The sequence below is a fragment of the Protopterus annectens genome, chromosome 2.part0 (assembly GCF_019279795.1).
Source record: "Protopterus annectens isolate FY-2018-M chromosome 2.part0, PAN1.0, whole genome shotgun sequence".
NCBI lineage: Eukaryota > Metazoa > Chordata > Ceratodontiformes > Protopteridae > Protopterus > Protopterus annectens.
In genome coordinates, this window is record NC_056728.1 from 516,301,712 (window position 1) to 516,314,977 (window position 13,266).

Consider the following 13,266-nt stretch of genomic DNA (forward strand, 5'->3'; position numbering starts at 1 on the left):
TATTTATTAAATTTGTTACCCTGGAATGTTCATTTGGGAAGTGCTATTTTCTTTGATGCCCTGGGTAGTAATGCTCCAGAAAAAAAAACATACAATGGCAGTACAATACACTTTAAAAAGTAAACAATAAAGTCAAACAGGTCATATCATGCAAAATACCTAGCACAAATGATAAAGTGAACTAAGGCAAATTAATTACTCAGATTAAAATACTGTAGCTGAGAAGACCAACTAGATGAAGATAAATTATATAATTCAGTCCACTGTTATTAAAATCAATCATGGACCAGTTACTCGCCCAAAGTGTCTATGGTATAATTATACACCCATATCACACAAAATACAAATATCTAAAAACTGCACATTTTACACAGCAAGTATCGAATTATTAAGAATAAAACCAAATCCCACAATGCTCTGAAAGGGGTGCCAGGCTTAATTTCAACACATTTACAATCAAAACTCCCTCTTCTCCAATACAATTGGTAAACACTGGAATCACCTTCCAACCAAACTAACTTCTATTCCATCCTCAGTTCTCTTTAAACAAAAACTTAAAACACACCTTAAAAAACACTGGTTATGCTCTTGCTTTAACCCAGATTAAAACTATGGTTACCACACCTTCTTCTCTCTCTCATTTCTCCTCATTTTTCCTTCTTACTTTTTTAATGGGACTCTACCTATGCCTAATTAGGTTTTTTGTTTCTATTACTCCTTTTTTTCTTCCCTATTACTCTCTCTTATTAATGCTGTATGCATATTAATTTATCAAGACTTTCTTTCTACTGTCCTTACTCTTACATTTACTATGAATATCTTTCTTTTTTCCTTTCCTCTTTCATCTTCTAAATGTTTTTATCAACCTTTGTTTCTCCATAGGTTATGAACTTAGAATATTTCTATGTAGAATTTTATTTTGAACCATAATCTTTATTCTATTATTGATTGTTTTTGTATTATGAAATTGCCTTTTCTTCATGTGGAGCTTTTCTCCCCGGGCCTCTACTGAAAATGGAAATATATCCAGTTAGACTAGCCCGGTTAACAAATGTAAAATAAAAATGTAAAATAAAATAAATAAAATAAATAAAATAAAAACCCTATTGTGTAATCACTAATGCACAAAATCAATCTTGAAGTGCAGTTGGGTAATTTTTTTTGTGTGATTTTTCTTCTTTCATACATTGACTCCTGTATGAAATGTTGCTCTTCTGAGATTGCACTTAAGACCATCAATCCCATGTGACTTATATTACTGTCATAGTGCCCTTGGCCAGATCTCGAAAGACTCAAAATAACTTCAAACAATACACGGGGTACTTCATTTGTAGTAAAACATGTTTCTCTGAAACTGTCCACCTGACTGTCACAGCATTTGAGAAACATACAAACTATATCTATATCAACAAGTACAATAGACATCAGGCGTCTAAACTATTCCAGTGCAGAATACTAACAATGACACTCTTTAGTCATACTGTTACGCTTTTTTGTCTAATAATTAGCTTTATTCCTCTTGGATTTCCTGATTTTCTTCATAAAGTTAGACATGCATAATATGATACAAATGATCAAATGACTAAATAAACCAATTAAACCTTTACAAAGTTCTTTATCACTAACAATATAGGGTCTAGCATCTGAAGGCTTCCTATTTTCAAAAAAAATAAAATAAAATTCTCCTCTGTCTGACCACTAGGAAAGATTTTTAGAGTTTGTAAGCATTTGTTTTTTAATTCTCCTTTATTGATCACCCATTTAAACACAAATCTTATAAACTTCTCCATGGCTACATCCAGTTAAATCACTGTACAATTACAGTCAAACAATAACACTGCAATTGGATATAAATCATTATAATAGCCACCTTGAAAACATGATCATTATTTATAACTACATTAATGATACATATAGCTGTGACAAACTTCAAAATCATTTCATTCTTAATCTATCCTATACAGTAGAAATGTCAATCAAGAAAATCAAATTTATCTTTAATTTAAACAAAAAACAGCTCCATAGAGGTAAGTGAGTTGGATGTCTTCTTACAAATGTTTAACATATTCAGATCTTTATACATATTCTACAAATAGTGCAAACCTGTAAATGTTAGCACCATGTATTCTAACATTCTACATATTTTTGTACGTCATTATTCAGTCCTTATACAATTTATTTGTTTCTGCATTCGTGTCTTCATACTTTGCTTACTAGGGTTATGGGTTTGTATAAGACCTTTTTTAGCCACTAGCCAGGCCATAATGCAAAGAAACAGAAATACAAAGTTGACAATCATATACATGTTTCATGACATAATGATATAAAATGCAGATATGTTATATAAAATGCAGTTAAGAAAGTGAAAAAAACTATTTTGATGCAGTTAAATGCATGCAAACAAATAACAGCAACATCTTAAGAGACATTAGAGCAAGCATGTTATCATTTACCAACGTCTGTTTCAAAATTAAGGACACAGTGTGTGAAAAACAAAGAATATATGGAGATATAACATGTATCCTTACAGAAAAAATATGCATTTTCATTTCTCTGATGCTTCTATGACTTTTTTTTCTTGAATACTTAGAACTCTTGTAATCTGGCAATATTGGCATTGAGACCATTCCATGAGGCAGGAACTAGCTTTACGAAACATCTTTCATAGATAGCTAAACAGAAATTGGGCCAATTCATTTTGATGTCTGTATTGCGACATACAGTGTATGAGGATTCAAGCACTACCTACTGAGAACTAGATTAAAAGCGAGTGAACTGATAGGTAAAATGACCTGGGAGAAATGAGCAGTCAGATGACCTTTGCCATGGTGGTACACTGATATTCTTTTGGGCTAGCCAGATGTATACATTTGAGAATGTTCTTTTCTGCAGTTAGAGGTGTAGTATGATTCTGATTTAACAGAGATGCAATTATTAGCTGGGTATACACAAGTTAGGGAGCAGTACATAACTATAGTATTGGCAGCATCAGAGGTAAGCAGGTGGGAAAGTTTTAGGTCACCTTAAGTTGCAGAAACCTTGGCTGTGATGATCTGATAAGGACTTGAAAGGAAGACAGTCATCAAGGAGAACACAGAGTTATGTTTGCTGCTTGATAAAGGAGATTAAGTTCCAGAAGGATCAGAAGTGATTGTGGAATATACAAGAACATTAACTTACAAAATGCATTTCATACAACAAAAACAATGTCATTTAGGTACTCTGTACTTCCTTTTGGTGTGTGTTTGTGTGTTTGTGTGTGTGTGTGTGTGTGTGTGTGTGTGTGTGTGTGTGTGTGTGTGTGTGTGTGTGTGTGTGTGTGTGTGTGTGTGTGTGTGTGTGTGTGTGTGTGTGTGTGTGTGTAATTTAATCACCATGCTAGGAATTTCCTAGAACAAAGGAAAATGAAAGGTTCAAGAAAAGCACAGTATTTAACTGTCCAGACTCCTTGTTAGACCAGAAGCAATGACAGACTGGGCATTGTTGCGTCTGCACATGCAAGTAAGCTGGTAAAATCACCTTCAGAACTGCAGGGATTAATTATCTGGGTTCTACACACTAAGCTGTCTTTGTTGCAGTATAGATTTGGAGAAAGCATGCTCAATAAGGATGGCTCATCCTTTTGTAGTACACTGTCTTCCCAGTTGTCAAAGTTGGCACAAATCTTGTTCCTTTTCATACCATTTTATAAACTGAACCAATATTATTCTCAGCTTACTATACTTTTTCTCATTCATGGACTGCGGCTAATGACAGGCCCTCTCTTTGTAAGATCAGCCCATGGTGTGGTCTCTGTTTTAACACAATCCAAACAGTCTGTCCCTTTCTTGCATTCTGGTCCTCCAATCAGCCTCAGTTTTTTCATCTGGCTTATCTTCCAAAAAATAAATAAATAAATAATAATACCAATTTCCCATAGATCTCAAATGCCTTATCCTTGTTTTGTGACTTCTCTGTTTCCTGATAGCACAGTCACATTGGTGAAGGAAAAAATCAGTCATCACCTTCACATGCATCCAGACATTTGCCATTAGTCTTAACAATGCTTTTGCTTCATTGTTGCCAGTGGCAGGTCAGACCACTGCTCCTAGATTCACCTCACTTTGTCAGTGGCAGGTTAGACCACTGCTCCTAGATGCACCTCACTCTTTGTTTCTTTCTACAAGATCATCTTTTTTGCACTTCTTATCTTTTTTTCTGCTATCATGATGTGTGTGACACTTTACTACAAGTATGCTAACAAAATCAAATTATATAAAAAAGCTTAAACTACTAAAAGATACAGTTATTTGGTCACCCAAAACTGAGTGACCACAGGAGATGTCCAACCCTGTGATATAATGTGACATGTTTAATGTGCAGAGGTTGACAGCTGTTATGATACTGTGCTTGGTTGCTCTGCTCTCCCTTGCTGTTACACACAGGCACACAAAGATGTATGTAGCGCCCTTTTGTTCTGTAAGAATATCAGTTGTGCTCCATAGGAATTACATAGCAATGTGACCTGAAAGGGTTGCTTAGAAGTATTACAGAGGATGTCCTTTGCTCCGCTGTGACCAGTGTTTCTGAAATTTATCTGTGCACACCTTCTTTTTCTCTTTCTCATTTTTTTGGTATCATTTAAAAATGTGACATTCAAACATACAGGAAAGGAAATTTGCACAGTTCACAATAAATAAACAAAAATAATTGGAAGAATATGTCTCTTTAAACAGATTTCACTGTCTAGTGTGTGTGTATATTACTTTTTATCACTGGAACTGCAAACATTACTAAACACTTCAGAGGACTGCTATAAAAAGGACATAATTTCTGCTCATGTCCTGTTTCTAACAGAAATAATACATCCAGTGAGGTTAAAGTAACAGTACAGTAAATCACGTGACAAATTCATGTGCAACAAAGGTTTGCCAAACTGCTTCCCTAGGGGTAATTAACAGTTGGTTAATGTGTTACTTAGCTGTGTTATGTTACAAACCACAGCAAATACAAAAGCATACATTGATATTGCCAAGCAATAAATAAAGTGCATTTCCACTAAACAACATGAAATATGGTAGCTTACCTTCTTCTGGAGAACACAGTGGAAAATGAATATAAACATTCCTTGCAGCGAGTTGAAAATGGTAAAGAGATATGCCATGATGACTGTGTTTTCATTGATGTACATAAGCCCAAAGGCCCAAGTTAGTCCTAATAGACAGAGAAGAGCAATAGCTCCAATAACCCACGACCTGTAAAGACAAAAATATACATACATACATATATGCATGAATAGCTTGTACTTTACTCTAGCTGGAAATATGTATAAAAGAATGTAATCTAGTTGTAAAAAAATGAGATAGGTCACAAGACTAAAGGACTGGAAACACTATACTACATAACTGCATCTCCTTATGCATGAGAAAGTTAAAAACAAGATGTAAAGATATTTTAAAACACAAGTTAAAGGACACAAACAAAAAGTCACAATGTAAATAAAAGAACTGCTACACAAAATTAAGAAGAGACATGTTTTGTATTTGAGTGTCTGATACATAGCTTCCACAAGCTGTTTCTAGCTAACCCATTTTCATTTATGAAGCATATGGTTTCCCTCAATATTTACTATAACAACTTATTAAAGTAGAACATTTTGATCTATATTTGTTCCTCTCATCTTTGTATTAGTTACCAAATATGTACTCATTTACTGTGCTATGCTGCATTAATACAACGATAAACATTGCTATGTTTTGTGCTAACAGCAAAATCTGTTTAATTAGAATAAAGTTTTAACCCACAAAGTCAACACTCCACATGTACTTCCCCCTAAAATGTATAAACCAGTTATTTTTTAATATTTCTACATTTGTTGACTGAACTAGTGTACTGATCTGAATGGAAAATTTTCAGGCTCAGCTCGTATACACAACCATAAATGAAAGCATGAAATAAACGTTCTTCAATCGTTTTATATATAAAGAAGGCATAAAATATTTATAGTAGTAAAATAATGTGTTGGCTGATTCTAAATGACCTTGTTCATAATTTAACTTCAAAAAAATATCCAGTTAAAACTCCGAGTGAAGAAATTAAGCCCAAACACTGTGCATGTAATATAAACAACCACGTTTATTTTGAAGCTCTTTTCGTTGCCGGTATACAGCAACTTCCTCAGAAAAAACTTTTCAAAGTTTCAAATATTATTTAAATGGTAAGCTCAGTCACATGGTGCTCATATCAGCTGAAAAAACGTCACAACAAATTATCTTCGTAAATTAATTAAAGCAAAATAAAATATGTTATACTCTATGTTACTTTAACTCAGTAATAAAACATCAATAAAATAAAATAAGAAATAAGCTAAACTAAAAATAAAAATATATATATGTGTATACAATGAAAACAACTTCCCTTTAAAATTAGACAATGTACATGATGTTCTAATTTAGCTAACTTACACATTGCTGTCAATGCATACTAAAAAGTCTGAAACTTAATTACCTTTTCAAACTTTTAAGTTTTAATAAGCATGCTATGTTGCAAGAATCATTTAGACCTGGAAAGGAAAATGCATTTAAATGGATTTGCCATAGTAATTCACATTCCTCTAATAATAAATTAAAGGGGCCCCCTCTAATATCAACTTGTACCTGATCTATTGCTTTGAAAACAAATTTATGTCCGTCATTTAAAGAAGTGTGTCTAGCTAAAGGGTTGTCAATTTTATTGATGGAGATTGCGTGGGTATGTTCATAAATTCTGTCCCGCATTCTACGTTCAGTTTTACCCACGGAGAATGCTGGACATCCCACGTATCTAGCAATGTACACCACTAGTTTGGAATTACAATGACGTTTAAACTTTAACTTGTACCTGCTTCTATTAATACAAAATGTGTCCCCTGCTTCAACAAACCTACACATCTTACAACTACTACATGTAGTCATCCCTGTGCGTCTGTACAAGTTAAAATTTCCCCCACACTCAAGGAGGTTTTTGAGATTTCAACCTCTCCTAAATACAATTTTAGGTGATGGCCCTAATTTATCAAGTAGTATGTTGTCATTAGTGATAAACTGCCAGTTCTTATATAAAGTAAATCTCACCAGGTTGCTATCAGTACTAAAGGTGGTGATAAAACTGCCGCTAAAGTTAAGATCCCTCCCTTGAATTGTCACTTGCTCACAGTGAGAATTACTAAAAATAATGTTGGATTCAGTAGTGTGGTTTGTGTTGTTCATCTGAAGTATAGGTTCCACAAATCCACTTTGTCTTTTGTCAATTACTTCACACACTAAAGATTGAACTAAATGGTCGGGGTAACCCCGCTGTTGGAACATGAAACTCAAATATTCACATTCCTCATGGAAGTCGGACTCAAGTGTAGTCATCCTGGCTGCCCTAATTAATTGACCTTTTACCATTGAACGCTTTTGGTGAAACGGGTGACTACTTGAGAAATGAAAGAAAGAATTACAATATGTATCTTTCCTGAAAATCCTAGACACATATCTACTGTTAGTTCTATCTTTCGATAACTTAACATCGAGGTAATCGATAGTGTCTTTGTTAAATGTAGCTGTTAACTTAAAAACTCTGTTGTACAGTTTACGACAGAAATAAAGATCATGACTTGTGTGTTATCACCCTGAAACATGACAAAGATATCATCCAAAAATCGTGTGTAGAAAATAAGATTTGCCCTGTGGTGGGAGTTGTTAAAAATAAAAGTCCTTTCCCAGTATGCTATAACTAAATTAGCAAAACTGGCACCACAAGGCGAACCCATAGCCACACACACACACACACACACACACACACACACACACACACACACATATATATATATATATATATTTTTTTTTTTTTATTTTTAGTTTAGCTCATTTCTTATTTTATTTTCTTGATGTTTTATTACTGAGTTAAAGTAACATAGAGTTTAACATATTTTATTTAGCTTTAATTAATTTACGAAGATAACTTGTTGTGACGTTTTTGCAGCTGATACGAGCACCATGTGACTGAGCTTACCATTTAAATAATGTTGTTTGAAACTTTGAAAAGTTTTTTCTGAGGAAGTTGCTATATACCAGCAACGAAAAGCACTTCAAAATAAACGTGGTTGTTTATATTACATGTACAGCGTTTGGGCTTAATTTCTTCACTCGAAGCTTTAGCTGGATATTTTTTTGAAGTTTTGTTTGTTCTTATTTACCAGTTGTTTCTTGTTCATAATTTGTCAAAGCAAAAGTGTTACAGAAACTAGACTGTCCAAAAGCCCTCCCTCAGTTCACATTAGTCTTATAGAATTGTTGCAATTAATATTCAAGTTTCTCTTGCATTCTACAAACTCAAGTTTCTCTCATCTCTCCAGAGAGGTAAATGACATATCAATAATAATCCTACGACATAAACAAGGACCAAATTCCTGATTCTGAGCTTCTACACTCAACTCTCTCAAAATCTACCTTTACTGGTAGTATTTAAGTTATGCGCCATGTGGTAGTCTAGTAATGACACCGTTTCTCAGTAAATTTATAATATAAAATGCAAGAAAAAGCAGTAGGTTGAAAGGACTTACCTATAGAAGCAACTCTACCTATAGATCCAGTGTAAATACACTGTACAGAGCAATGTCTGTTAATGTAGAATAATAAAATGCATAGAAATAAAATAAAATGTGTCATTGAACACATCAGTTATAACATAACAAAAACTCACAGAAAATTATACTTGTAGAAGGAAACCACAGCAATACTGTAGTCAGCAAAGATCAACACCAAATAGCAAACTTGTTTTTAATGACGGACCTGCACAGAACTGCCTTTGTTGACTGGTTTTGTGCATCGATCAGAAGAGATGCAACAGTCTCCCATATCACCTCTAGTTCACACCCCAAAATGTTATGCAAAAGTCCACTTTGTCAAGAGAAAGGCTGCCAAAATCCTTTTTCATTGAATTTGCCCCCCCCCCCCAAAAAAACAGTGCAACCCCAGAGTTTGTTTGTATTTGCTGGTTTCCCCCTGCATCATCAGGTTGAGGGTCTTTTCAAAAATCAGGAAAGTATCACTTCTCAAGGTATCTGCAGGAGGCAAACTCAAGAAAATGGAGTTTGATAAGTTTACCTTCAAAATTAAAGAACATCCCTCCACGTTATGTATTAGTAAAATTTAATATGGAAAATGTAGGGAAAAAAGTACTTCAGAACAGTGTAAGAATACTAAGAGGAGCTAAAATATTGGAAAGAGTGTTACCTAGAATGGTGCCTAAAACAATATGGTCTGTTCTAAAGATTTTAAGATAAGTTCTGTAGGGACTGTACAATTTTTCTAGAATAAACACTGTTTCAGTAAGCAGCAATATTTGAGTTCCAAGCATAAAAAGAGTACAAAGTGTCTTGTATCATGAAGAGAAGGGAGCAAGTGAACTAAGCAGAACCTCCCTTAGGCTGAAGTTATGGTGAGACTGCCTGGAAAGAAGGAATAAGATCCTACAAAATTGCTCCGAGTTTGTAATCACTACGTAAGTAAATTGACAATCTTACAATTAACTCTCAGCCTTCCACTATCCATGTATGGCATGATGCATGACAAATGAGTAAAATGTATGACAGTTCAAAATGGTTCCTTTTCAACAATTCCATCAATATAATGTCAACTTTTACAAAAACAAAGACAGAAGGTCAAATGATAAGAGAAAAAAGAAATGTGCTGGACATAGTCCTCTATGAGGTATAGTACAGGGAGAACCTCCTGCAAAAAATGGTTGAAGTTTTTTGACTGTTTCTTAGTTTTGGTCAAGATTCCATCCTTTGGATTTTTGCCTGGAAGTATTTGCATGGATACTTTTATATCCCAAGATGAAGCCAAAAGAAATTTTCCTCAGGTAGATGGCAAATGTTGGAGGTATAATGGGGAAAAAAATAGCTGGAAGCATATGTTCCCAGAGTGTAATGAGACAGCACACTTTAAAAATTCTCTGTAGAGTACCCAGGAATACTGGGTGAGGAAATGAATGTACCTAAGAAAATGATTTTTTGAGCTAGGATACAGAATCTGAACTGCCCAAACATAGTAAAGGCTTATTAAGTTAAATGTTTGGGGCTGCCTAAAAAGAAATTACTTGCAGATGGAAATCAAAGTCTAAACCAACTATACTTGAAGTAGTGAATATTGTAACATGAGATAAAAGAACAGGAAGTGGGATCTTTAGAAAAGGGGAGGGGTAAATTACTTAGAAAAAAATAGAAATTGTGGGAACAATGCATACAGAAAAATGTTCTGGAGTAGGAATTAGGTTTAAGAGAAGACAGGAATTGAACAATTTGTGTAATATTGCTTTGAGTATATGGTATAGAACAATATATGTGATATATAATATTTGCAAAAATGAACCTGTTATTATGGTTTGGTCACTTTTATATAAATGTAAGTTTGCCTAAGTCACAAGTGATAATTCAGTTAATGTGCTAAAAAAATGTCTAGTGAAAGTCAAAGTTTATTTTAAGCTCAAAGCTGTCCCAAGAGGGTGCTATTTCAAGAGCTAGTCTAATTAAGTAGCAGGGTTTGGGAGTGCAAAAAATAAATAAATTTATTTTTTTCTTAATCACTGATTTTTTTACAATGACCATGCAAATCAAAAAAATGAGTGTCTTAATATCTGTAGTTTGATGATTACAGAAAATGTAAGCATGCATTTATACTTTTGCATTCTTGCTGAGTTATGATATACTGCCTTTTCATTGTGGGAAAACTATTTTGGAAATCTGAAATGAGTGGTGCACATCAAGATAAGTAGAAAAATAAGTGGTACAAATCCTGACAAACGTGTTTCAGCCAGCGTATTACCGTTAACCACACTTCTAAAGCTTATAACATGAAAGAGATACACAGATGTCACTGTCGTATAACTTGTGTTCTATCGCCAATGTATTACCGTTAACCACACTTCTAAAGCTTATAATATGACAAGAGATACACAGATATCACTGTCGGAAAACTTGTGTTCTATCGCCAATGTATTACCGTTAACCACACTTCTAAAGCTTATAACATGACAGAGATACACAGATGTCCCTGTCGGATAACTTGTGTTCTATCGCCAATGTATTACCGCTAACCACACTTCTGAAGCTTATAACATGACAGAGGTACACAGATGTCACTGTCGGATAACTTGTGTTCTATCACCAACGTATTACCGTTAACCACACTTCTAAAGCTTATAACATGACAGAGATACACAGATGTCACTGTCAGATAACTTGTGTTCTATCTAACGTACCCATCTGCAATCTTAACATACTTTGTCAGAGAACAAATTGTCTTCTGATATGACTATTCGATTTATCAGACCGTTTTCTCAGACTACATGCAGTATCAGCCTTCAAGTACTTGTCATCTAAATGTTTTGTGAAGAAATACTTTGTGAAGTTAACCTGACTAAATGACTTTCAGTTCCATCAGGTCTTCCATATCTACAAAATATCTCCTTCTCTCTCTCTTTCACATTCTCCCCCTCTCATTCTGTCTCATTCTGTTAATCTCTCCTTCCTATGAAATACTCCCCAGGTCTTCCAGTCTGTCTTCATGCTCCTCATTTGATCTTGTATCATTTCTAGTTTACCTCACTTCTCATGTACAATCTCATCAACTCCATGATATATTCTACAGCACTTTGCAACTCTGCTTTGTAAAGTGGCCACATAGCATATCTTTCTTTTGGTGAGCTCCCTGCTTAGCCATCTCTTCGCTATGTTTGTTTTACATGTTGCATTATAATGTTTCCTTCAAGCCTTCAGAAAAAATGTGTATACAGTTTCTCTCCTACACACTACATTTTACATCCACATTGCACAACTAATATTTTATTTCATGGCTGCTGCTCCCCAACAAGCACAAACTCATTCTTCCAAATGTATACAATATTCCTTCATCAACATCCATCCAGTCTTAAGTACCTGTAACCTATAAGGACTACAATAAAAAGTAAATTATCCTCATGCCATAATACAACAGTGTGAGTTCCCCCTTTTAGTTATAAATTTATTTATTTATTTTTATTTATTTTTACATTTGCTAACCGGGTTAGTCTGTCTGGGTTCTTAGAAGCCCTTTTTCAGCAGAGACCCGAGGATAAAAACTCCCAAACAAAAATGTTTTAAGTAAACAAATAGTAAGAACAAAGATAAACACAGATCACATTTTAAGTATACATATTTCTGAAGTAATTACATAACATGCAATAAAGGAATATACAGAATGGATGGAAATACAATACATATATGGAAATGTTCATGTAGTATGGCAAGAAACTAAGCAGAAATATGGTAAGACTAAGATCAGTACATTGCTGAACCAAGGTACTAGGCATGAAGTAAGTAAATATACAGATTAAGTTGTGTGAACTTTGGAAGTTAATAACCAAATTAAAGAACAGTAATAAGGGATTATGAGAACTGAGTGTAACATGAGCTAACTAGTATGGAATATGACGGAAAACAAATGTGTAGGTAGTAGTAAGAGAGAGAGCTAGAAGTGATACAGTTAAGTTAGATTATCCTTGAATGTTTCTTGGATATTGGTTTAGAGCTTGAACATATCCAGTTTGATAGGAAAAAAGATTTAAGCTGTTTCTTGAAGGCATTTTTGTCTTTAAGTAGTCTAAGGGCTAAAGGGAGTGTGTTCCAATTTTTTGCAACTGAGTGACAATAGAGTATTTTCCCAAAGGTTTTGTTTGGCTTATGAACTTCAAGAAAGTATTGATTAGTACTTCTTAGTGGGCGTTGAGGAGTATAAAGTGTCAGAGAATTTTCAAGGGATGGGCAGGATTTAGGATTGTTTAGTATATTGTGGGCTATAAGTAGTTGGGATTGAGGCAGTAAGTTGGAAAATTCAGGCCAGTGTAAAGCCTTTAATGAGAGACAGTGATTGGGATTTGTAAGGTTGATTTGCAGCAAATCTGGCTAATTTGTTGTATGTGGTTTCTAGTTTGGATATTAGGTTACTCTGTACACGTATACACACACACACACACACACACACACACACACACACATATATATATATATATATATATATATATATATATATATATATATATATATATATATATATAGATCCCCTTCACAAGATCAAATGGATGAAAGCTCGAAATTCATAATCTCGAGACCAGAATCTCGAACTTCCATTCACTCGAAATTGTGAGTGGGAGCCTTAAGTTTAAAAAATAAAAAGTTAACTTACCTTATTGCAGGGGGCCAGGTCCCCCTGTACCCTAGCA

At 34.3% G+C, this 13,266-nt stretch overlaps 1 protein-coding gene across 15 annotated transcripts in view; it reads right to left on the reverse strand.

The window, feature by feature from the left end:
- Nucleotides 1-13,266, reverse strand: part of ADGRL3 (adhesion G protein-coupled receptor L3) — a 3,684,852-nt gene that overhangs the window by 126,539 nt on the left and 3,545,047 nt on the right. For all 15 annotated transcript variants that reach the window (XM_044060915.1, XM_044060918.1, XM_044060917.1 and 12 more), the window contains one exon: nt 5,066-5,234. In XM_044060915.1, coding sequence (XP_043916850.1) covers nt 5,066-5,234 — 169 coding nt within the window. The remainder of the gene's footprint in view (nt 1-5,065; nt 5,235-13,266) is intronic.